The sequence below is a fragment of the Pelodiscus sinensis genome, chromosome 8 (assembly GCF_052426305.1).
Source record: "Pelodiscus sinensis isolate ZL-2025 chromosome 8, ASM5242630v1, whole genome shotgun sequence".
In the NCBI taxonomy this organism is placed as follows: domain Eukaryota; kingdom Metazoa; phylum Chordata; order Testudines; family Trionychidae; genus Pelodiscus; species Pelodiscus sinensis.
The window spans coordinates 38,979,087-39,006,093 of NC_143059.1; the positions used below are offsets into that span (position 1 = coordinate 38,979,087).

At 43.7% G+C, this 27,007-nt stretch overlaps 1 protein-coding gene across 2 annotated transcripts in view; it reads left to right on the forward strand.

The window, feature by feature from the left end:
- The window catches only part of KIF20B (kinesin family member 20B), a 109,999-nt gene that overhangs the window by 37,821 nt on the left and 45,171 nt on the right, over positions 1-27,007 (forward strand). For both annotated transcript variants that reach the window (XM_075935118.2, XM_075935117.2), the window contains 7 exons: positions 4,985-5,046; positions 5,273-5,392; positions 16,097-16,262; positions 20,952-22,161; positions 23,819-23,957; positions 25,611-25,733; positions 26,212-26,272. In XM_075935118.2, the coding sequence (XP_075791233.2) occupies positions 4,985-5,046; positions 5,273-5,392; positions 16,097-16,262; positions 20,952-22,161; positions 23,819-23,957; positions 25,611-25,733; positions 26,212-26,272 (1,881 nt within the window). The remainder of the gene's footprint in view (positions 1-4,984; positions 5,047-5,272; positions 5,393-16,096; positions 16,263-20,951; positions 22,162-23,818; positions 23,958-25,610; positions 25,734-26,211; positions 26,273-27,007) is intronic.

The following is a 27,007-nucleotide window of genomic DNA, read 5'->3' on the forward strand; positions in this document are numbered from 1 at the left end:
CTTGTATGGAGAAGTATCTCAAACCTGCATCGGAACCTGAAACTTGGAACCCTCCCTCCAACTTGCTTCACTGACCATGGCTCCTGACAGGGGTCCTTCTTCTACTCCCACATCGGAACACACTTCCAAACATCACTTAGGTGCCTGCCTCTTTAAGTCCCCACTGCAGGGGTTGGCAGAGGAGTTGTTCCACAGGCAGGCATCCAGCACAGACTGCGCTGTCAGTACTGAGAGCTGAAGCAGAAGACAACCCTGGCACCACTAGACTCTGCCAGAGTTGGCTACAACAGAGGCACTAATGGAAAATCAAAACCCCAGCCTCTGCATTGCCAATAAGGAAACTACAACCTTCAAAGAGCAGCATGGCACCGACGCAAATGATGGCTTCTTCAAAGGCACTCCTGATGCTGATAGAGATGCAACTGACAGTGCCATCTTATGCTTCACTGTCCCCAGCACTGACAAGCTGGCAGCTTCAGGGTCCAATCAAACCAGCACAGCAGCAGTTCCTCAGTCAGAAGCATCTGTAACTGGGCTTTGCCCCTAACTTCCCTTTCCTTGTGTCAGTCTGACACGAATTTGGCATTTAGTCTCCTTGCATCCCCAATATCACCTGCACCTTATGCGAAAAAGGAAAACCAAGAAGCTCTCCCTCCATTGTCTCCTGTCTACCAGGAATCAGCCAACACAAGAGCATCTCTTTGGCCATACTACCCTGACCGTAAGTACTTACTGTGGTATGAACAACCCTGGGGGCCCCCAATACTTCACCTCAATGGGCATATTAGAATTTGTAGGCCACATACCCCAATAATAGAGATTACCTGCTACATCGAGACCTGGGGCACAGCAGTTGAAGGTAGCTTCTGTAGCAGCACCCTCAGTGGTGATAGGGGAACCAGAGGAAGAAGAGGATGACCCCGTAACAACCACTTGTCATTGTCCACAGAGAACACCATTATGCTACTTTTCCCCCCAATACAGGGTATGATTTTCAAATTATTCCAAGACCTGTTTAAGAAGGTAGCTTGGTTCTGTGACTGTTTTTCTTTAGGAGATTCAAATAACACATTAGTAAGTGGACATTCTGGATACATCTGGTTCATTCCGAGTCATCTTTTCCATGAATGATGCACCAACGAACCCTGTCAAAACCATTTGGCAGACTCCTGTAATTGCTCCTTCAACCTGCAAGAGTCCAACAAGAAATATTATGTACCAGCCAAGGGCATAGAGTTCTTTTCTTGCATCCAGTGCCTAATTCCTTATTGATGAAGTTCAGGAATGTGGCAGGCAATGACAGCCCAGGAACACAACTCCTCATAAGGACTGGAAAAGTTGTGATATGTTTGGACATGAGGTTTACTCCTTGGCCATGCTTCACCTCCGCATAGCCAACTATGCAGCACTACTTGTAAAATATGATTATACAAACTTCATGAATATCTCCCAATTGACTAACTTTATTGCTGAGGACAAGAGAGAACAACTTGCAGTACTTGTGGCAGAGGGACAACTCATCTCCAAAACAGCTGTCCAAACAGCACTTGATTCCACAGACACAGTTGCAAGCTCCGGTGTGATGGTTCATGTAATGAGATGAACCCCTTGGCTCCATCTTTCTGGCTTCTCCAAAGAGATGCAATCCATGGTGGAAGACTTGCCACTTGAGGGGCCCAGACTATTTGCCGAGAAAACGGATGAGTCCCTCCACTCACTCAAGGACTCACAAGTGACACTCCAGTCTTTGTCAATCTATACTCCCAACCCAAGGAAAAAAACAAAACCAAATTACTATACACCCCAACAATTCCACTAGCCTATGTATTTGCAAACAGTGGCAATTGAGTCGTGAGGTTGCGGGCATAGTCCCTCATGGGAATAACAGTCTACTTCTTCAGTGGCTGCATCCCAGCCGTTAACCCCCAGACAACAAATCTGAAGCCTTAGTCCAGGGTTGGAGGAACCTAAGGCCTGGGGGCCAAATGCAGTCCCCAGCTTGCTTGGATCTGGCCCCCAAGACTCAGTGCTCCTCCCCAGCATTGGGAAATCCCTGCTGGTGGTCCAACCCCCCTGCTGCCCCACTTCAGGGCTGGAGCGCACACAATCTACTAGCCTGGGCTCCCCTAGGCTTTGGTGTTGGAGGGGAACATGGGGAGTGTTTTTCTCCTCAGTCAGGAGCCACATCAGTGAGGGTTTGTTCTTTGGAGGGTTTATTTGCCCCTGACTGATTTTTCTGTGGGTCAGCAGCCCCTGATCCGAAAAAGGTTCCCCACTCCTGCCTTAGTCGAAGACCCCAAAACCCCAGCTCTCCGTGACACCATGTCTCTCCTGAACATTCAGAGATTGTCCCATTTTATCTAAGTTGGGAGATTCTCATATCCAGGGGTCGACAAATTATGGAAAACCCTACTCACCAGACAAAAAAGGGTCTCGCCACCCTCCCCCACAAAGTGGTTTTTTTTTTTTAAATGGCATAAATTCCTAATAAGACTAAGAACAGTAATTACTAATAAGTTCTTAATAAATATCACCCAGGTTATTAATAAATATCTTATAAATCTCTATCTTTTCTCTACCATGTCTCCTCCCCTGGAGCCTGCTGCCCCCCAACCACTCACCCTCCTCTGCTGTCCTGACTCCTGCCTTCCTGAGACCTGCCCCCCTCTGCCAGCCCTTCTCTCTGTCCTGTGCCCACTCCTCAAGTAGCCCCACTCTGATCATGTGAGCTACCCCTCCTCATCCCCTCTCCTAAAACCTCCCTCTACACACCTGCCCTGCCTCTCTCCTCTGGTGCTGGTCCCTCTCCTGCAAGTGTCTGCCCTTCTGCTTCACCCCCAGAATCCCTTGGCACCTGCACCCTCCTGGTACCTTCCCCTTCCCTCACTGCCTCTGCCCCCTTTGCTCTCTTTTTCCCTGATACCCACTCCCTCCCCACCCTCTGTCCCTGTTCCCCTCATGCCCCTGTGCCCTTAGAGATGCCTTGCTCCATCCCTGCCTTCCTCATGCCCACACCTTCTTTCAAGCCTTCTCCCGGCACCACCACCTCCCCCTCTAGGCCCCAGTGCCCTTACCTTCTCCTCTCCCAGCATCACCCTGTCCCCCCTCCCACTGACACCTCCCCCTCCTGCCCTTTTCCTCATTGTCTGCACTTGGCCCCCTGGCATTTGTCTCTCCTCCACCCCTGTCCCTTTGGTGCCTTCCTCTTTCTTCTTCTTCTCCTGACCTCCTCCTCCTCCCCTCAGCACAAGCACCTTCCCCATATTTTTCCCCTCCCCTCCCCTCCCCTCCCCACAGCCCAGCCCAGTTCCTTCCCCTCCCCAGGGGCCAGCTGCTAGGTTTTTTGCTGCCCCCCCCCCCCCTTTTTGTTGTCTTTTACATATGTTTGCATTTTGCAATGGGGTTTTTTTTTTTTTCTTTTTTGTCCCGGCATTTTAGCCCTATAAATAACAATTAGAATTTTCATTCGTTTTTTTCCATAAAGGCAAAGGCGCTTCAAGTGAACTCCCCCTTTCACTTGCTGCTGGGTCACAGCAGCCTTTTCCCTGCCCTGTCTAGCCCCTCCCTATGGGCAAGCACCCTTCACTCCGACCCACAGGGGGAGCAGGGTGCGGGGACAACTCAGAGCCAGAGGGGTGCAGGGAACAGTAGGGGAGTACGGGGGTGGCACAGGGAACGGGAGGCACAGAGCCAGAGTGGTGCAGGGATTGGGGGTAGCAGGGTGCGGTGGAGGCACGGGGAATGGGATGCGGGGAACGGGAGGGGCAGAAGGATCAGGGTCTAGGGGCAGTGCAGGGAATGGGCAGCACAGAGCTGGGGGGGAGCAGGGTGCGGGTTGTAAGGGTGGCGCAGAGCCATAGGGTCGCAGGGAAGAGGGAGAGCAGGGGGTCTGGGGTGCAGGGGAGGCGTGGGGAACAGGCGGCGCAGAGATAAAGGGGGGCTGGGGCCATGGCAGGATGGGAGCCGTCGGGGTAGGCCCTGGCTGTGCTGCGCGCTGCAGCCAGCTCCCAGAGACACGCAGCCAGAGCTGAGCTGCTGCAGCCCTTTAAAATCAGCGGGGCCAGGTCACGCCAGCATCCTGGCATCCTGCCCCACCTCCTCGTGCCTCCTCGTCCCGGTGGGAAGAATCACTTCACTTCCCCCTTCCCAGCAGCGCTGTGCTCCTCCGCCGGCCGGCAGATCGGATGGGGCGTGCCACCCGTAGTGCGGGCTTCCACCAGCCTGTCAGAACGGCCCACCGGGCCAGTCCGCCCCTGAACTCGCCAGCTGGAAAAATCTACTCGCTGTGGGCAAGTGCATTTGTCAAGCCCTGCTCATATCTGACAGGTGCTAGAAATGGTAGAAACTGGTTACTCTATCCCCTTTCTTTCCAACTCCTCTCTCCACACTCCCTTTGGATCACTCTTCAGAGATCTCTCTTCAGAGTATCCACTGCGCCAGGAGTTGAACCATGTTATGCAGCTAGGAGCAGTAGAATCTGTGCTAATGAAACAGAGGGGAAAAGTGTTCTATTCACACTATTTTTTCCACAGAGGAGTCCTGCAGATGGAGGCCTTTTGTGTTTGTGTACGCATGAGAGAAATTCTCATGCCTGGATTTCATTCACTTAATCGCTTGTGGGTTGGTGGCCTTTTTCATGGTGGAGGGATAGTTTTCTTGTATTGGGAGTGAAAAATTCACAATCCTCATTGATGTATTAAGGTATCTAATCAAATAGGTGACTACCAATAAGCCTGATCATGGAGTCCTGCTCAGAACAATAACTTTAATATTAAAGTGCAATTATTAGGTTGTGTTGGTTAAAATGTATGCATTTATTTTAAGAAACTTATTTGAAAATCAAGTATTTTAGACTGCCTAATTAAATACCTTTAATACTGGTACATGGCTAAAACCTAATTGTAGGAAACGAACCCAAACTTACTGAATGAGCTACTAGTTTGAAATCTAATTTGTGTCAACCAGTTTCTCTATTTGATTACAGAGTTTGAAATGCAAGTGATTAAATTACAAGAATCTGCTCAACAACTTGAAGAAGCTACTGAGGTAACTTTTTTTAAGAGAAGTAAATTCACTGAAACGATCTGCTTTAATTATTCATTCAAAATTACAGTAGCTTCATGTCTAATTTCATAGTGTGCTTCACAGAATATGCCTAGCACTACTAAGTTTTGTTTCTCATTGCATGTTTGAGTATAAAATATTTGGAATTATATTACAATGCATTCTGTTATCTAAAACCTAGTAAAATGTAGTTTTTCTCTTTTTAAAGAAAATGACGATACAGAATAAACGAATTGAAGAGCTCATGTGCATTGTGGAGCAAAAAGATGATGCTATAAGTAGACTAAAAGTTTTAATATGCCATTTAGAAACTACAGTAAAAGACTATGTAAGTTTGTTTGCATCTTCATTTCTTAAAATGTACAAAACTTATCTGACTTTTTAAATGCATGTAATAACTGCTTAAAATATGGGAACAAAGTAGGAGTAAATAATCAGCTCTTGTAATGGAGAGAGGTAAACAGCAGTGTCTTGTCCCTCAAAGAACTGTAGTGGGACCTCTGGTATTCCAGATATGCATAATGGGTCTGGAGAAAGAGTGCAGTGAGGTGGCAAAGTTTCCAGATGATTTAAAAAAAAATTCTCAGGATAGTTAATTCTTAGCAGTCCACTTTACACTTACAAAGGAATTTGTCGAAATTGGGTGACTGGGCAACAAAATGGCAGATGAAATTCATTGTTGATAAATGCAAAGTAATGCACATTGAAAAATATAATCCTAACATAATCACCAAAAAAAATAATAGGGGTCTAAATTCGCTTTTACCTCTCAAGAAGAGATCTTGGAGTCATGAGTTGTTGTTTGTTCTTTGGGTGATGTCCCTGTGGGTGCTCCACTCTAGGCAATGAGTCTTTCCTGGAGCTGCAGGTTCAGAGACCTTTTCATAGCAGGTAGCAGTTGGGCCATGCATGCGCAGTGAGCCTCTCATGCTGCTGGCAGTTTGACAGTTGAGTGCAGCCCGAATCCCCTTCCCTCAGTTCCTCTTCTTCCGTCCTCTTTTGTGGACAGAGCTCTCCTGCCATCTCAGGTGCTTCTCTCCTCACAGAAATATTTCACTCTCTTCACAACCTTTTGATCTCATTTAATTACAGATTGCCTTGTTACTTTATTTCCACTTCAAAGAGACAAACAAAACAAACCGGGGAACACTGTTCAGTCAGCGCTAGCTGCTTCAGAGGCAGCGGCTCCTCTCTGCGCCAACTGGTTTCACTCTTTTAAAAAAAGAAAGAAAGAAGAAAGCCGGGGTGAAGGGGAGAAAAAAGATCAAAATCTCATAAAACAGCTGCCTTTACCCACGAGCGTGCCAACAGTTGAATTAAGAGCCCCTCCCCTCCACCTCCACTGCCAACAGCTCTAATATACCTGGCTCGCGGGGGGTTAAATGCCGCAGCTGCAGAAAATCCATCCCATCTTCAGATGGTCATAGCTGCTGTCCCAGATGTTTGGGGGAGTTACACATCCCACAAAAATGCAAGCACTGCAAAAACTTGTCTGCCAGAGCAAGAAAGGACTGGGAGCTTAGGCTCCGTATGTCCCTTATGGAGAAGCCGTTACAACCTCTAGCTGAAAGTGTGCGGGATCAAGGGGCATAAAATCCCAAGCGCAGATTAGCCTCAAGGTCATCAGCTGACTAGGGTCTCTCCTGCCAGGTCTTTGCCACCTGATCTGTACCCCAGAATAACCACGGAAGATGTGGCGACCAGTTCCGTGGTGCCGAAGTCTGCCTCTGAATCACCTGCTCTGGCCCCGAGCATGCATATAGGAGCCACACGCTCACTCTCTGCACTGGGGAAAGCGCCCAGACAAACTCCGGTGCCAAAGCAAGCGTTTACACGTGCAGCACCGGCTAGAGAAGCAGAACCAGCTGCAAAGCGGCCCTGCAAATCTTCGACACCACCACTCAGCGTGGCGGCTTCTCCAGTGCCTCCCCTCTACAGGCTTTCAGCCCACAGACAAACCAGATGTGTTTTAAAGGAAACAAACTGCAGGGGACTCAGGGAGAGTACTAGTGAGCAAAGACAACCTGCCCCACTCCCATCAAGGGAGCAGTCTCTGGCACTGTACCCATCCTATTCACCACCACAATATGGATATGGGTGCTTAAAGGAGATCATTATGACCAGAGGAGTGCATTCTCCTTGCAGCATTCACCTCCCACCCCATCTCAGCAGGGGCATCACTACGCAGCATGCCCGTATCACCCTCCATGGCAGCCAAGCTTGTACTATCCACCACCTCATTACCAGCCGCATTGGGCACCTGAGATTATTGGGAACCACCTAAATTCCATTCTGCTACCCCATAGTCACGGAAAAGGCTACCGCCAGCTTCACCTTCCCACACTATTGGATCCATGCCAGATTCTGAGAAGGACGGTCAATTACCGGGCAATCAGGACAATTCTCAGCTGGTGCAGTCAGAAGACAGTCCCCTTTCCCCTCTGGAGGAGGCGATAGCCCTTGAGGATGTGTGCTGCTTACTGGGAGCTCGCATTCAGGATGTCACTGAGAGGCTTACCAAGCTGATCAAACCTTCGGATCGCTACCGCTTCCTGCTTCTCCACGTGGGAACTAATGATACGGCCAAGAATGACCTTGAGCGTGTTACTATGGATTATGTAGCGCTGGGAAGAAGGATCCAAGAATTCGGAGCGCAAGTGGTATTCTTGTCCATCCTCCCTGTTGAAGGGAAAGGACTGGGTAGGGATTGTCGAACTGAGGATGTAAATGTGTGGTTGTGCAGATGGTGTCGCAGAGAGGGCTTTGGTTTCTTCGACCATGGGACTCTGTTCCGGGCACGAGGATTGTTAGGAAGAGATGGGATCCACCTAACAAAGAGAGGAAGGAGCATCTTCGCGGGCAGGCTTGCAAACCTAGTGAGGAGGGCTTTAAACTAGGTTCGTCGTGGGATGGTGACCAAAACCCTGAGGGAAGTTCGAAAGTCGGATGCCGGGAAGAAATGCAGAGAGGAAGGGGCAAGAAAGGGAGGACCCCTGCTTCGAATGGAGAAGATAGGACAATCAACTGGTCACCTGAAGTGTTTGTACACTAATGCGAGAAGCCTGGGCAACAAACAGGAAGAGCTGGAGGCCCTGGCCCAGACCAAGAAATATGATTTAATTGGGATAACAGAGACTTGGTGGGATGACTCGCACGATTGGAGCACTGTCATGGAAGGGTATAGATTGTTCAGGAACAACAGGCAGGGGAGAAAAGGAGGAGGAGTTGCACTATATGTAAGAGCACTATGATTGCTCTGAACTCCAGTATAAAGAGGGAGAAAAACCTGTTGAAAGTCTATGGGTTAAGTTTAAAGGAGCAAACAACAGCAGTGATGTTGTGGTTGGTGTCTGCTACAGGCCACCGAATCAGGTGGATGAGGTAGATGAGGCTATCTTCGGACAACTGAGCGAAGCTTCCAGATCGCAGGCCCTGGTTCTCGTGGGGGACTCTAATCACCCTGACATCTGTTGGGAAACCTATACGGCAGTACACAAGCAATCCAGGAAGTTTTTGGAGAATGTTGGGAATAACTTCTTGACACAAATGCTGAAGGATCCGACCAGGGGCCGTGCGCAGCTTGACCTTCTGCTCACAAACAGGGAGGAACTAATAGGGGAAGTGGAGGTGGGTAACAACCTGGGAAGCAGTGATCATGAGATGGTAGATTTCAGGATCCTGACCAAAGGAAGAAAAGAGAGTAGTAAAATACACACCTTGGACTTCAAAAAAGCAGATTTTGACTCCCTCAGAGATCTGATGGGCAGAATCCCCTGGGATGTTAACATGAAGGGGAAAGGAGTCCAGGACAGCTGGCAGTATTTTAAAGAAGCCTTATTGAAGGCACAGAAAGAAACCATCCCGACGCTTAGCAAGAGAGGCAAACATGGTAGGAGACCGGATTGGCTTACAGGGGAAACCCTTGGTGAACTTAAGCACAAAAAGGAAGCTTACAAAAAGTGGAAATTTGGACAAATGACCAGGGAGGAGTTTAAAGGTATAGCTCGAGAATGCCGGGGGGTTATCAGGAAGGCGAAAGTGCAAATGGAATTGCGACTGGCTAAGGATGTGAAGGATAACAAGAAAGGTTTCTACAGGCATGTTAACAAGAAGGTGATCAGAGAGGGTGTGCGGCCCCTAATGGATGAAGGAGGTAACCTAGTGACAGATGATGTGGGGAAAGCTGAAGTACTCAATGCTTTCTTTGCCTCTGTATTCACGGACAAGGTCGGCTCCTGGACTTCTGTGCTAAGTGACGCAAGATGGGATGAAGATGGACAGCCCGTGGTGGGTAAAGAACAGGTTAGAAACAATTTAGAAAAGCTAAACGTACATAAATCCATGGGTCCGGACTTAGTGTATCCGAGGGTACTGAGGGAGTTGGTAAATGTCATTGAGGAGCCTTTGGCTATTATCTTTGAAAAGTCGTGGAGATCGGGAGAAATCACGGATGATTGGAAAAAGGCAAATGTAGTGCCCATCTTCAAAAAAGGGAAGAAGGATGATCCAGGGAACTATAGGCCAGTCAGTCTTACCTTGGTTCCTGGAAAAATCATGGAAGAGATCCTTAATGAATCCATTTTGAGGCACTTGGATGAGAGGAAAGTGATTAGGAATAGTCAGCATGGATTCACGAAGGGCAAGTCGTGCCTGACCAATCTGATTAGCTTCTATGATGAGGTAACTGGCTCGGTGGACATGGGGAAGTCAGTGGATGTGATATACCTTGACTTTAGCAAGGCTTTTGATATGGTCTCCCACAATATTCTTGCCAGCAAGTTAAGGGAATGTGGATTGGATAAATGGACGGTAAGATGGATAGAAAGATGGCTAGAAGGCCGGGCCCAGCGGGTAGTGATCAATGGCTCGATGTCAGGATGGCGATCGGTTTCTAGCGGAGTGCCCCAAGGTTCGGTTCTAGGACCGGTTTTGTTCAATATCTTTATTAATGATCTGGATGAGGGGATGGATTGCACCCTCAGCAAGTTTGCGGATGACACTAAGCTGGGGGGAGAGGTAGATAAGCTTAAGGGCAAAGATAGGGTCCAGAATGACTTAGACAAATTGGAGGATTGGGCCACAAGAAATCTGATGAGGTTCAACAAGGGCAAGTGTAGAGTCCTGCACTTGGGACGGAAGAATCCCAAGCATAGTTACAAGCTGGGGACCAACCAGCTAAGTAGTAGTTCTGCAGAAAAGGACGTGGGGGTTACGGTGGATGAGAAGCTGGATATGAGTCAGTGTGCCCTTGTAGCCAAGAAGGCTAATGGCATATTAGGTTGCATTAAGAGGAGCATTGCCAGCAGATCCAGAGATGTCATTATTCCCCTTTATTCGGCTCTGGTGAGGCCACATCTGGAGTATTGTGTCCAGTTCTGGGCCCCCCACTACAAAAAGGATGTGGACGCATTGGAGAGGGTCCAGCGGAGGGCAACCAAAATGATTAGGGGGCTGGAGCATATGACTTATGAGGAGAGGCTGAGGGACTCGGGTCTGTTTAGTCTGCAGAAGCGAAGAGTGAGGGGGGGATTTGATAGCAGCCTTCAACTTCCTGAAGGGAGGTTCCAAAGAGGATGGAGAGAGGCTGTTCTCAGTAGTGACAGATAGTAGAACAAGGAGCAATGGTCTCAAGTTATGGTGGGAGAGGTCCAGGTTGGATATTAGGAAAAACTATTTCACTAGGAGGGTGGTGAAGCACTGGAATGGGTTACCTAGGGAAGTAGTGGAGTCCCTAGAAGTGTTTAAGTCTCGGCTTGACAAAGCTCTGGCCGGGTTGATTTAGTTGGAATTGGTCCTGCCTAGAACAGGGGGCTGGACTTGATGACCTTCTGAGGTCTCTTCCAGTTCTATGATTCTATGATGAACATATTGCAGCAGACCTGAAACAATTCCAAGACCTTTTTAAGAGGGTCGCTGCCTCCCAAGAAATAAAATTACAAGCAGTTGAGGAGAAACAATACCACCTCCTAAAGAATATTCACCCCTCATCCCAGGGCAGAATCGCATTGCCCATAAACAAGGTGATTATGGAAGTGTCCAAAGACCTCTGGCATCGGCCCAGCCAATTTGCAAGAAGGTGGATAGGAAATATTTTGTCCCACATGAAGACTTAGACTTCCTGTTCTCCCATCATCGGCCAAACTCATTGGTGGTTGATGCAGCAAGCCAATGGGCAAAGGCCCCTCACCCTAAACCAAATAATGGAGATAAAGAACACAAGAGGTCAGACCTATTTGGGAAGAAAGTGTACTCCTCTGCCACCCTGCAGCTTAGGATAGCCAACTATTCAGTGAACCTGACCAACCACGACTTTGACAGCTTCTCCAAATTAGATGACCTGATGGAGCATTTACCAGACACCAAAAAGCCTATCCTCGGGGCATTCTTATGTGTGAATCTCACAATTGCCCACACAGCACTGCTTTCTGAAATTGATATTGCTGATACTGCAGCAAGAACAATTGCTACAGCCATGGTTATGAGAAGAACATCATGGCTTCAGGCCATGGGAGTCCCAAGAGAACTTCAATCTAAGGTGGAATATCTGCTCTTCGACAAGCACAAACTTTTGCGACCAACACTGAGATCCTGCACAACAGGAAAAATTTGTGTACAACCTTGCATACCCTAGGAATATGCACACCACCCTACTCGTCAGCCCCAATTTGACGGTGCATACCTGTCTTCAGCTCATGGGCCATATGGTGGTCACCACCTATGTAGTCCAATGTGCGCGCCTACACTTCTGAGCCCTGCGGCACTGGCTGCCGTCAGCCTATACGCCATTGCGGAGTTCTCTGCAAAAGGCAGTTATTATACCGTGACACTTCCTGGAATCTCTCAGGTGGTGGACATCCCCAGCAATCTACTCGATGGGGTGCCCTTCTTTCAACCAGAACAATCAGTCCAAATAACTGATGCCTCACTCATGGAGTGGGGTGCACATCTACAGCACCACAGCATGCAAGGCAAATGGTTACCACACAAAGCACTACTCCATAACACCTTCTAGAGCTCAGAGCGGTCAGGAATGCATGCAAGCACGTTACTTAATCCATCACCCACAGAACTGTCCATATCTCTAAGGACAACATGACCACCATGTTCTACCTAGACAGAGAGGTGCACGTTCCTAATCTCTCTGTGTGGAGGTGGTCAGCCTTTGGAACTGGTGCATCCAACATGGAGTCACATTAAAAGCAGCATACTTACTAGCGGTGAACAATGTTGTGCTTAAAAGAAGCACCCGGGATCTTTTTCGGGGGGATAAGGCAATATGCCATGTTTATTGAGCATACATATATCAATCAATACTTTATCATATGCATATGATACGTTACTCATGTGTGCGCGCGCACAGGCTCTCTCTCTCACTCACACACACACACACACCCCATCTTGTGACCAGTAGTCGCTCCCCCTAACTACACTGGTAAGGAGAGTTAGATGGGGGAGGGGTGGAGCCGGGCTTCTGCCGATCCGGATTGATGCCTCGATGTTGACCGGACAAAAACCCGAGGTCCCTCTGCAAGAAGCTTCGTATTTATCCCTCTTATGCAGCCAGTTAGTCATCGCCTCATCTCTTTTAATGCTGCTTCAAAGAGGCTTCTTCCAAGGGCAGGCACTTGCTGCTTGACTCCCAAGGCCCTCTATATGTCCAATCTTCTTTTTAATGAGTTCATTTCACAGGTATTATCTTGGATCTGGCTCGCAGCCCCTCTCCACCCTTGCAACTGCTGCTGGAGGTGCTCACCTTTCATTCTCTATTCACACTTCATTCATTTCAACAGGGCAATCAATGAAAGGGGAGAGATCTATTCTACTCCTAGCAAGAGACATTTTTCTTTACCTTAACTATTCCTAACACCTATAACACATAAAGAGCTTGATACAAAATTTCTATGGAAAAGACTGGATACAAGGTTTCTCTTAATACAAGGGATTCTATAAGAAGGCTTAACGTAAAGATATATCTAAAAGGACAAGATTTTATTTACACACACGCACACGCGCACACACACACACACGACGTACCAAGTTTCTTTTAATACAGACTTATATGAGAATGATACATGGTTATATGGAAATGTTACAGAGATTTATCCACAACACCATGGCAGATGCTCTGAGATGCAACTTCACCATCGATTGCGAGTGGGAACTCTATCCACAAGTGTTTGCCCCACCTGTGAAAGAGGGAATCTATTCAGTAACATACCTTTTTGTAACTGGGAGGAACACCAAATGTCCTCGCTTTTGCTCCCGTGTGGGACTGGTGAAGAGATCCGGGGAGATGCATTTCTAGTCCCATGGGATGAGCTGATTTACTATGCCTTCCTGCAAGTACCATTGAGACTAGAGTTAGAATGTTATGAAACTCAGAATAAATAATGCCTTTGGAGGAGGGGGAGCAATAGGTTATTTAAAGGAGACTTTGGTGAGCAATTCAGAATAGAAAGTATGTATGAGGAAATGAGGAGTTGGAGACAGAGGGAAAGCATCAGCCCCCCAATGCTGTGCCATAGTTCATTTTGATGTGTGAGGGAGAAGGATCATTAACGGATATAGTGTTGCACTGACAGCTAAGTTTCAATAGGGGTGAAAAGTAGAAGAAGCAAGAGAAGATATCAGAAATGTTTGGAGACAAAGCAGGCATTCTACATGTATCTTCGTTACCATCCCCCTACCTGGATACAGAATGAAGTTGGTAGTAGGGATGTTAGAAACGATTTAATTTAACTGCTAAAATTATTAATCAGTGCTTCCACCTCTGGGGGTAGGTCCAACAGCTGGGGCATGTCTGGATCCTGGTGCCCCCTTCTGGGGAGCTCCCTGCTACCTTGTGTATCAGAGGCAGCAATGTTGGGTGGCAGCAGCTCCTCTTTGTGACGGGCCTGAGCTCTCTGCAGACAGAGGCTGCTCTGTGGGATGCTGGAGCAGCTGCTGTCCACAGGAAGGTCTGGGGCTGCACCCCGGACATGGGCTGCTGCCACCCTGCACTGGCTCCTCAGTATTAGATGCAGCAGCGTGGGGTGGCAAGCAGCTCCCCTGCGTGCTCCTCATTTAACACTTGGACTGGTGGGCTGGGACTGAGCCCGATTGCAAGTCCGAGTTTTAAATGCAGAGCATGCATTGGGGGTGGAGTGGGGTTTTTGTGGTTAACCAGGACTGTTAACAGATAAGCAATTGGTTATCGGCTACTCGGTTGACATCCCTAGTTGGTAGTATGGAACAGTTAGCCAGAGACATTCCTCCCCCGCCCCATGCCTTTTGAAATGACTGACTTTCTACTTTTTCAATTGTTAGAACCAATGTTCCTTCTAATCTTTTCTGTCCATGTGTGGATTTTTCCTTTTTTTTTTTTTTTTTTTTTAAGTGCCCCAATCCATGTGACAAACTAGTGTGGGCACTCTTCTGATCGGCTGGGCAGCATTTGAATCTGCCCTGAGCAGATGCACAACTGCACAGCTTACAGGGAATACTGGTTACAACCATGGTAGCAACCTTTGAGGTGAGATGGGTCTATAAGCACTTCAGTGGTGTTGACTTTAATGCACACACTAAATCCAATAAGTGTCAGCTAGTCTGAAACAGTTGGAGATCAGTGGCAGGTAAAAATTTTTTATTTGCAGCTATATTATCTGTATGCATTCACTTTTTTCTGCAAGCTCCAAACCGATTAATTCCTTACCGTACATTAGGGGAAGCAAATTAACAGAGTCATCTTATTCCTGCCCTTCTGTTTTCAGTAGTATGATTGCTTTTGAGGGTTTTAGTTATACTCTGAAACTTTTTATGACTTATACAAGATATGGCTCTTGTTATCATTTCCTCATTCTCTAATTAATTTTCCCAAAGTGAACTGTTGGTAAAATGTTTGTATATCTGTAGTTTGGTCAGGTGTGAAAGTACAAACCGTAACTCTATCCACAATTCTTAATGACATGGTCGTGTGAAAATTTAGTGACATGTTTGCCTTATCTGGTCAGCTTCGGCTTGTTCATGGAAAAACCTTAATCTTAATATTTGGTTAAATTTACAGAAGAGATGAAAGCATTTGCCAAACTATACTTTGGGCTTAATATTTTATGATGGGCACTCCTATCCTAATTAGAAACTATATCAAGTGGTGTTGGGAGGAGGAAGGCGTAAAGCTGTTACTGAGATCTACTTCTGAGAAGATGATAAAGTGTAAGCACTCTGGGTATGTCTACACTTGAACCCTAGTTCGAACTAGTGATGCAAATGTAGGCATTCGAAATACAGCCACTCCCCAAGTTACGACCACCTTCACTTACGACCATCCGCACTTGCGCCCAAAGTAGTCGCAAATGCAGATCCAAGTTACGAATGGCGATCCGCACTTATAAACAGCGCGGTTGCCATGTAACACTATGGGATCTGAATTACGAACACTTCGAGTTATGGACCAAGCATTGGTCTGTAACTTGTTCGTAACTCGCGGAGCGGCTGTTGTCAATACAGCGGGGTCTTAAATATCCCGTGCTTCATTAGTATCATCTCGCTAACGTGTAACTACAATCAACAGCTGTTTTGAAACGCGCCGGTGAGATCATGCTAATGAAGCGCGGGATATTTAAATCCCCTCTTCATTGACTATTTCGAATGCCTACATTTGCATCCCTAGTTCGAACTAGAGTGCAAGTGTAGACATACCCTTTGTAAAAAATCAAACACACAGTTTCTGTACCTTCCTTCAGAAAGCTTTACTTTTGAATTATATTACTGTTCTATCAATGGAATGCGTAATGTCACTGGTTTGTGCACATTATCTGTGTTGGTATTTTTTCTTCCCCTTTGTGCTGTGTTCTGTATTCCAAAGCATTGTACACTTTTTTTATTGCCCATAGAAAAGACTATAGAAAAGAATATCTTCCTACAAGGATTTTTGTGTGTGACTATTTCTCATTTTTGTTTTCAATATCAAATTGAAATTATTTGCTTGCTTGTAACATGTTTGCTGCACATTTTGTATAATGATAGGTAGTAACTAATTTTTATTTAAACACAGGACAACACCTTGACTACTATTAGAAGACAAATGGCAAAGGAGAACAGCAATGGGACTATAGAAGGCACTCAGTCTAGTGATAGTGTAAAGAGTATGTTGGACATTGGAAGAAAACGTTGTTTTGAAAGTAAGCCTACCCAAGAGGAAGAGCCACCAACTAAGAAAGGTATCATTTCTTCCACAGCTAAACAGGGAGCCTTTCGAAAAAATTTGATTCCAATGCCAGAACAAAAACTTGCAACTCGTAAACTTTATCGTCTGAGGAGAAGAAAGCAACATTAAATGCTAAATGGAAGTAACTATTTACATTGTCTTGTGTGTAGGTAAAATGTCTCAACTGTCTGTACATACTTTAAAATAAAAACTGCTTTTATATGTCATGCTTTTCTCTCTGCTTTATCTGCTAATACGTCTTATAAGATATTTATTTGGCCTTTGACTACAACTGGTATGTTTAACTCCTGTTTGTCTGCCAGGCTTGCTGTTCACCTTCTTAAACCTTACTGTTTTCCCCACTGAGCTGTTTTTTAAATCTCTGAAGTGTTGATGCACTCTGTCATATAGTATGTGTATGCTGTACACATTTCTGGGCAAGGTGTTTCATTAGGTTATCCTATAGAAACGTACAAACGCTGCAGTCTAAAAAATCTATATATAATATGCAAAACTGATACTGTTAAAACTCAAATTAATTTTGGAATCTAGTGTTTCTCATTACTGGAGAAACTACACTAAGTAGGCATTCTAGTAACATCTGGCCAAAATCTACATAGTGGTTCAGTGTCTGCAGTGCTGAGATCTCCCTGTGCTTGAACCATGAGCTTCCTTGGCCTCCTAGCACCAAGGATCATGTTGCTACCTCTCCAGAAGCTAAGGAACATCAAATAACAGGTGTAACATCTACACAATTTGAGTGGGGATTGCAGACAGGAATATGTTGACCTAAACAGGAGTTAAGGAAAGGAGGTAATGGGACAGGCTAGAAGTTATTTTTCTACTCTTTCAAGTAATGAGCTAAAGATTTCCCCAGTTAACAACTGGAGATGGATTAAAGTTATCTAGCCTGTGCTTTGGGATCATAAAAGACATATGGTAGTAAAATGAGAAGCAAAACACGGAGTTGCAGGTAGACCAGCCCCCTGTATAGGACTAAGAAGTAACAGCTGTTCAAAGGCATTCCATTCAGAGTCATGCTAAGCAAAGGAGGAGGGGTATAGTAAGTTCCATAGGTCTAGGCACAGTGGTCACCAATCAGCACATTGGGATCTACTGGTAGATCTTGGAGCCTATGACAGGTGATCCTGACTGGTTTGGCCAAGAGGGTATCAAGTGCCAGCACTTCAGCTGCCTCCCCCCCCACTGCTACTCATCTCCTGCCCTTTGCCTTGGAGCTGTCCCTGCCCCTGGGGAGCTCCTGCTTGCTGTGCAGGACAGTAGAGGGAGAAGAGGGGCACTGATGTCAAGGTGCCCCCTCCCTCTCTGAATCCTTTCTCCACAGAGCAGACAGGGGGCACAACAGTACTTGGGAGAGAGTTTGCTGGGTACTTTAGGGAGTGGTCTAGGGCCTTAGCCCCACTGTATCACTACCTTGCAGCCACCTGAGGTAAGCAGTGCCCAGTTGGAGTCAACATCCTGAAAACCTATCACTGTCATGACTCCCCTCCTCACCCCAAGAACTCCTGTATCCAAACATGGTCCCAGATTCTGCACCTAGAACCCTCTTCTACATCCCAACTGCCTGCCCCAAGAGCAGATCAGAGCCCCTCTCACATTACAGATCCCTTAATCCAAGACCAGAGCCTGCACTCAACCCTCTGCCCCAGCCTGATGAAAGTGAGTGAGGGTGAGCAAGTGAGTGAGGGTGAGCAAGAGAGGGAGAATTGAGTGAGCGGGGCGGGGCATCAGAGAAGGGGAGGGATGGAGGTGGGGCAAGAGTATTTATATTTGAGGTAGATCTTGGATTGCACTTAAATTCAAAAAGTGATCTCGTGCTTAAAAAGGCTGGAGACCCCTGGTCTAGGGCATAGCAGGTGAGCAAGCTGCTGATGTTGCTTTCTCTGACAAGAGAAGGAACTAATATGCCTATAAAGACCTAGAGCCAACCTTGGATCTGCATACTTTCACTTTCATAGATCAACCCTTGTAACTGCCAACAGGGAAGAAGGTGATGACAAAATTGAACAGATATTAAACACCTTGCTACTACAGACCATATGAAATACCTTCTGTGTTATTGATATTCATGCCTGATAGAAATTTTTAAATATTATTTGTCTGCATTGAACAGGAAAACAGACTGTAGAGTGGTGCAGTTATTCTACTGTTACATTTGCAGAGTCAGGAAATGCAAACTTTTCAAAATGTAAAACTTAGTTTTTGGTACTCTCTTTCAAGAGTACTCAGTCAAATCTTAAAGGCCACTTGATTGACTGTCTGGAAAGTGTTTGGAGAATTATTGCTTCCCCTTAGGTACATAATTCCAAAATGTCCAAATGTCTCTTTCTCAAATTTTGCTTGTCACAGAGAAAGATAATGTAAATTTTAGCAACAAAAACTCAGAGTGGAAGAACAAATTTCAACAATCCTGCAACCTTTACTATAGAATTTTACTATAAAATCTTAAGAATTCTCTTCACACAGATGGGCTGTCTAAGGGCACAGCTACACTACAGCGTTATTTTGAAATAAAGTGACGTCCTCACAGCAAGCCTGTTATTTCGAACTTATTTTGAAATAACAAGCTTCTTATTTCACGAAACCCCATTTCACAAGAAATAATGCCTATTTCAAAATAGCTATTTCTCTCTACTGCTGCTATTTTGAAATAGCTCCTCCCCAGGGCCATTCAAAGTAATTACTCCCCAATGCCTCCTGGGGCTCTAAATCAAGGTAGCACATTCACATTAGAGGTGCCAAGTTGGATTAATTTTGAGGCTTTCCTGTAGTGTGTACATGCAATTTCAAAATAGTTATTTTGGGAGTTATTAATCCGAAATAACTTATTTTGAAATACCCTTGTAGTGTAGGCATACTGCAAATTGAAAATCACATGGCCTGTTATAGCACTACAAGTTCCCCAAATGATCTTAGCTATCAGTTATAACAAACCAAAAATATTTGGAATTGATTCTCGGGCTCTCTCTAACATACAATATGGTCACAGTAATAGTGTCAGACTAGGCTTTTTTCTTTTATTTATTTCAGTCGCAAAGTCAGCCACATATACTGTGTGTCATCAGCATACTTTTATTATATAACTTAATACAGAGAATATATGGTGGAGGTTATGTGTGTGCCTGTGTTGGTTTTTGGACCCAGTGAAGAAGAGTGCTGGATGTCAACATGAAACTGGCCATTTGCCTTTCCAGTGTTTCTAATGCTGGTTTTTAGCCACTGAGCTGTGAAGTCCGAGTTTCAAACACAGAGCACCATATTGGTGCATGTAACAAAATGAATGTGGTGGAGATGGGACTGAGTATATGAGGGGATTCAGGGCTGGGGAAGAAGTTTGGGGTAAAGGGAGGGGATACTCCAGCTGAGGGTGTCAGCTCTGTGCTGAGGCCAGGGATGAGGGTTCAGGGTATGGGCTGCAACAGGGAGAGAGGACTCATCACAGCTCTCTCCCTGATGCAGGACCTGGATTGGGACCAGGGGAGAGGTGCCTCTCCATGCTGTGACCCTGGGTGCCTGCTTTACACACACTGATGTTTAGTTCAGTATCTTCTCAAGGTGTACTGCTGTGAATTTCCAAAGTACTCTCATAGTAGTTGTAAAGTCTACGTATAACCTCCTGGGTTTTCAAACTGCACCATTTTCTACAAAGATTTCATATTCCTCATATTTTTTCCTTAAAAATTTCTGAATATAGAGAAACATTTTCAATAAGCTTATATGGTTGACCAGGAGACTCCTCCCTAACACTTATTATGTATGATTGCATTAGATTTTTTTTTCCAAATTTTTGAGAAGTGATTCCATCTGATGTCAATGGGAGATCCAGTTGCTCATTGATAGTTAATCAGCTTTAGTGTAATAAAAACAATAACATTTTCAAGGTGGAGCTCAGACTGCCTGTGAGTTTTGAGAGCTGAGTGTGCGCTTGAAGTTTTTAAAGTTTCAACACTGTCAACATTTTGTCTTCAAGTGGATTTCTTCATACATGTGTGAGGAAGGCAGTGCAGAAATCTTTCACTTTTTTAAGTTTCCTTTCTTTACTTCCTTCTGCACACAAATGTGACTTTTCAATATACTTTTATACTAACACTTAAGCTGCCATTGTGTCAAATCAGAAGTAGATCTGGGAACGCAAACCTTCAGCATCTAATGGAAAGGATGCAACTTATTTGCTTAAAGATTCAGTAGACAGTTGTTGGTTGTGGCAGAACTGTGGACATTTTACACAATCCAGCAAACTCCTACTTTCTCTCTGCTTCTGGCAGATGGGCATATTTGTAGGAGGTAAGATTGTTGGACCAGTTGAAGAAGAAAATGTGGGAGTGTCATGTAGTTTTTTTTTTGTGCACTAGAAGTCAAAGTTGTACAATCACTGCAGTAAATTGGGAACCTGCAGAGTACAAATCAATGTCAAGCCATTCATATAACAGTTCACTGAAAGTCTCTAGAGTATGCATACCATGTAAATCTAAGGCAGATAGTATCTATAGTACTGTTCAAACATGTATTTTTCAGGTTTGGGGATCGCTTTAAAGTATTGCATAATGTAAACATTTAATTTTTACTACCCTAACCAAAATCTCCTGCTAAGTTTGGAAATTTACTTCTTGGTATGTATAATGGCTTATATCATTTTTGCTTTCAAGAGTAATAAAAGTGATATTTATTTTTCTTTTTATAGGGTCCATTAGAAATGGGTGTAAAGGTGATGCAATAGACCAAAAGAAAATTGAAGACATGCAGCAAAACACACTAGAAAAAGAGACAGAAATATTAGATTTACAAGAAAGAAGTGAATCCCTAGACAGTCAATTAGCTATAGTTAAAGCAGAATTTGAAAAAGAAAAAAGGGAAAAAGAAGGGTTCAGTAAACAGGTAGCAAACTTGTACCTGGAGCTTTCTTCATCTGAAGAAAGGGCTTCTGGTTTGAGTGAGGAACTCCAGCAGTGTCAGGTTAGTTATGAAAAAATAGTTTCTGAATTAGATACACAGAAAGCCATAAATAAAGAGCAAGAGGAGAAAATTAAACAGCTGACTAAAGAGGTAGAAGCCTCTAGTCAAAACATCCTAGTCAAAGTGTCACAAATAAAAGCAGTGCAGACAAAAATAGATGAGTTGCATAAACTTGATTTAGAATCTTGTACTGCAGATATTGAGCTAAAGGATTTTTTGGGAGAATCTCAAAAAGATAAACCTTGGCAAATTCAGCTGAATTCCTTAAATACACAATGCCAAGAATCTGATATTGCAGATGTCAGACGAGAGAGCTCTTTCCATGGCACTATTGAAGGTATTTGGAAAGAATGCAAGCAAATTATTAAGGCCTCTTCCCAAAAAAGTAATCAGATCCAAAATCTCCTTCAACAAGTTGAAAATTTACAAAAGACCATCCAGGAGGCTGAGAACGAGAACAGTCAACTAAAGCTACAATTGGATGACATTACAAATCAGGGTAATTTGTCCATAAAAGAAAGGGAAAACCTTGTTAAGCAGTTACAAGAACAATTACAGGAAAAAAACTGTGATTCTGAAAAACGTGTAGCTGAAGATAAGAGAGTAATATCTCAGTTTGAGAAACAAAGTGCCAGCCACCAAAAGAAAATAAAAGCGCTTGAATGCCTCTTGGAAGCTAATAGGGCAAAAGATGACAATGCAACCAGGTTAGAACAAATAATTGAGGAAAAAGAATCTATAATTTTAAATATGCAAAGGGATGTAAAAGACCTGGAAAAAAAATGTATGAATTCAGAAATAAAAATCCAAGAATTAAATGATCAGGAAACAAAATTGAAGGAGGAAATCATACAGTTGAAGAATAATTTGAAAACTATTGAACATTCACTTCAGGAAAAGGGGAGAGAAGAAGAAGAATCAAAAAACATTACAGAACAGTAAGTACATCATTGACTGAGATGAAGTACAGCATTGACACTTGAGATGAAATCTAAAATGAGAGTAGTTTGAATGTGTCCCTATTCTCTTCCAAATAACACTAAGGTACTTATCCAAATTAAATTAAGAAATGGTTTAGATACTAAAATTTCTCTTTGAAAATCATTTGTATACACTACTGGCTATTTTCCACTTGTTTAATTGTTCATTTTTGTAATACTGCGTTTATGTAAGTAGCTTCCTTCCTGTAGCATCAGTATACAGAAGGAAACATGAATACAAACATAGGTGTTGCAATTAAGTATATACTTTGCAAAACAGATTGATTTTATTAAATTAATACTCATAGCAGGAATATTGACTTGTTTTTATTGGGAAGGATTGAAAACTTCAAGTTTTCTACAGCGTACCTACTCTTTGTAGTAAATAGGTCTTGAGGTTTAGGGGGAGAAGGTTGGGTTGTTTTTCCCCTCTAAAAATTACATTAGGCTATCTTGTCATGTGGAGACTGTCTGATCAGGTATTTTCACTTTATGGTATTGCATCTTTACTGTAATCACAGTATTTTCTAACTATAAATTATATCTCTACTAGTGAAATGGACATAGCCTGAAGAATCATTAAGCATATAAGTAAATATGCTATCCACCAGATTCTAGTGTCTGTCTTAAGCACAATCTCTCTACTGTACTAGAATTCTCAGAATATGAATGTTCAGGGTCTTCCACATCAGCTTGTATAATGCTATACAGTGAAGTGTACCTAATTGTGTATTACATTGGTGTGTAATCTTTCACAGAACTAAAGTAGTTCTTGTGTTTAAAATGGCCCCTGTATTTGTAGTTCTGTTAATATTCATCTGGCAAGACAAATTTTATCAGCTTGCCTGTAACACATCCTGATGCTATGCAACCTTTTTAGAGTAGAAAATTCAAATGATGAAGCAGAAACTTCATATATGGCAATATTTTAAAGCAGGCAACTCTTGACCTGTCAAAATTATTAAAATGTTGATAGTAGTTGTTGAATATGTAGCACTTTACTGATCAAGGAGTCTCATTTAAATCAAAGGTAATTATGAAATATAAAGTATTAGCGTAAGGATGAAAGAATTGGGCCCTAAGTTTATAAAGTGCTGAACAGCTTCTCCCCTAATTAAATCACAGGAAAGAAATTTCATTGTATGTTGTTGCTTGCATTTGTATTTATGGAACATCAAAGGAACTCTCTTAAGTAGCTTTGTTCCAAAGTTCATGACTTTCCGTGATTTTAAAAACACAAAACAGAAGTGTGTTTTTTAAAAACAACAAAAACACACTGAAGATTTTCAGTTAAATGTTATTTTGCAGCTTAAAACTCCTAGGGATGGAGAAGTGTAACTGTTTAAACAGTTAACTGATAAGCATCAGCTTATTGGTTCCTGCTACAGTTACATGCTGGCTTGCCGCGAGTGGGGGGTCGTTGCCAGGTTCACTGTGGAATCTGTAGTATAAAAATAATGCTGCAGAGCCTACAATGCGTGTAACCTCTAAAAATCCTAGTGGTTACCTTTTTGAAATTATTTTATTTCACATCTCTAACTCCTTCCTCTATAATATTGAGCAAGTTAAAATAAGCTGATATTTAATCCTTCCTCTTGTCTTCCACCATCCCCAGGGTAAAGAAAGAACTCTCTGAGAGGTCTGCCTTCATACGTTGTCTAGAAATGGATCTTCAGAGGAAAGACGAGGCGTATGCAGATCTGAAAGAAAAGCTAGCTGATGCCAAGAAACAAATTCAGCAAGTACAGAAAGAGGTTTGTAACCATAAGGGGAAAACACTCTTTTGCAGATTAAATGTAGGGCTCTGCTAATCAATTATGTGCTCTTGGTTACATGAATTTTTAAAGCATTTCATATTAAAATAATATTTTAAACATCTTCAGATTTAGAATTCTGAACCTAGAGTAAAAATGAACGTGAAAAATATTGATACAAAACCTATAAGATACTGAGGATTTACACTCATATTTTTTTCCTTTCAATGCCTACATGTCAAAACATTCTTGCGAGTAGCATGTTGGCAATGGGTTCAAGATGACTCGAAAACAATGGCCAATCAGGTTACTGAGACGAACTTTTCAGACTGATCTAATCGTATCATTGTGAAATTTGTCGTCTTACAGGACTAACTTTGGGATTTTCCATTTCTTAGTTTGATGAAGACTAGACTTCTTATGAAGAGAACACATTTAAGTAGCCTTTTGGAGAGAGGCAAAAGTTTGTCAGAAAGGGAGAGAGCTAATGTTGTTTCTCTTGCTCGTTTAAAATGAGGGTTTCAAAATCTGTTGATTTGTGAAAGGAAATACAATAGAATAACTTCTAGTTGTATTAGCAGCTAATAGGTACAGTAGAGTTCCAATATCCGACCTAAACGGGACTGATAGGTAGTCGGATTAACAAAAGTGTCGGATAATAGAGAGTGCTGAATTACCTGTAGTTGATTCGGGTGGCCTGGCCCCTTCCCTCCCTCAGGCACGGGCCGGGAGAATAGCCCCGCTCGCTGCCCCATCGCTCCGGGTGCTGCAGGCAGGAATGGGGACCGAGTGGCACTGGCAGGAGTCTCCGACGTGTGGGCTGGACTCTCAATTACCCACCGTGCACTGCAATTCAAGGGACGTCAGCAGCTGGGGAAGGAGAAACGGGCCAAGTCACGTGGCAGGCGGCTGGGGGCAGTGTGGGGTTTTAGTTTTGCTTTCAGGGGCTGCTGCTGGAGCCTTTTCAGCTGGGGAGGCTGCATGCCGCATGGCACTCCAGGGTTTATCCGGCTATGTTGGATAAAGCGGAATGTTGGATTAGCGAAGGTTGGATAATTGGGACTCTACTGTAACTACCAAACAGTAGCACAATTTACACTGAATGCTTACTCACTCAATTTTGAATTTTAATAAATTGATGTGTGTACTCTTGCACTAGTGGTTAATTACATGTATTGCTGTATACCCAGGGTAAGAGAGAACACTTCTTCTACTGCATCTAACCAGCATCCTAAATATTTAATCCTGAGCCATTTGAGAAGGGGCAGGAAAGGATTGAGGTCAAATGCGAACCAAAACCTCTTTTTTAAAACTCAACCATTGAAAATTAAAAGATTAACTTTTTGGTTTTATATATATACAGCTGAAATTCTTACCTGACCAAGTTACCTCTATTGATATCTGTCAAACACAATAAATCTTCCCATTCAGTGATCAGACCTCCTTCTTAATTGAGAGGAAAATGTGCGGAGAACTCTGTACCTTCATTTTTTCAGAAAATGGAGAATTGTCTAATTTATTTGAAAGCTTCTCATGTAACCATGTTAAATACTATTAGTAAATACAATTTATTTATGCCATTTAAAAAAGCAAACAAATGTAGGATAATTGTGAACATTTGCTTATCCTTTCATGACTTGGACTACTTTGCAGGTGTGCACAATGCGTTCAGAGGAAAAATTATTGAGGAGCAAAGTTAATGAACATGAGAAAACTAAAAACCAGTTCACTGAGGAACTAGATATGAAACATCGGACGATCCAGCAACTTAAAAAGGTATTTTAAAAAAATTCTTATAGAAGTTAAATGACTTGATATATCCTCCATTTGTCTTGAGCTAATTATCAGTTTCTAATGATATAAGGTCTAAACAGTGTTAAGACCGTCACAGGAAATAGGATAAAATAGAACTAGCCATGCTAAAAGTAACTTGGACAAGAACATTTTAAAAAAATTTATCATAGTGCTTCATCAAATTCCCTTTGATAGAATTAAGTGTCCAGTAAATAATAGATGAATGGGCAAGGATCTGATCTGAAAATGTTAACCAGGTGTTGCTTACCGGTTAACTGCTGACATCTCTAGTTGGAATGCCTCTTTCTGGTGGTTGGAAAAGCTATGTATTCCAGATTTACTCGCTATTAAGTATCTGCTCATTGCTTAATAAAGCTCTGAGTGAGACTTTCCAGATTCTTACTAAATGCCAATATGCATCTTTGTTTTCAAACATATTTCCTGTCAATATACTACTTAGGAACTATTGGGTAATGAGAAGATAGAAGAAATCTCAAAACAATACCAGAATGCATGTAAAGGTAAGTGATGGCCATTTTTGTTCATATCCTATCATGAATCAGCAGCATAGTGAGTTTTTGTGTAAATAATTTGCATACACATTTTTAATATATTCATACTTTAAAAATATTGTTTGACTAGAACAAATTTCAAACCTAGTATTACAATAGTGAGATCATAAGCTGCAGTTCTTCTTGGAGTGATTGCTCATGTGCATTCCAATATAGGGGTGTGTGTGCATGTGCCATCGGAGACTTTTCCCTCAGCAATACCTATAGAGCTAGCATGGAACCCCCTGGAGTGGTGACGATATATTGGTCCATATATACCCCTGCTGGCCCCCTCACCCACTCAGTTCCTTCTTACCGCCATGACGGTCATTGGGACAACCCTTAGCTTGTCTTTGAGTCGTTCTCTTCACTGTTGTTCCTCCTTTGTTAGCAATCTTCAGTTAAGTACCTGTTAATTTAGTTAGACTTCATTTGTAGTTTTCTTTTTACGCTGCTGCGGTGCAATGTGTACCCACGGCACAGCATGCCTGGCCCGCAAGGCTTTAAGCCCTGCAAGAAGTGCAACAAGTTTATGCCATGTGGTGACCCACACTCATCGTGTTTGAAGTGCTTGGGAGACTCGCACATTACAGATGCGTGCACAATTTGTAAGGCATTTAAGCCCAGGACCAAACGAGAGCGTGCGTCGCGGCTCCAGGCACTCCTGATGGAGGCGGCACTCTGGCCGGCCCCGGCACTGGACTC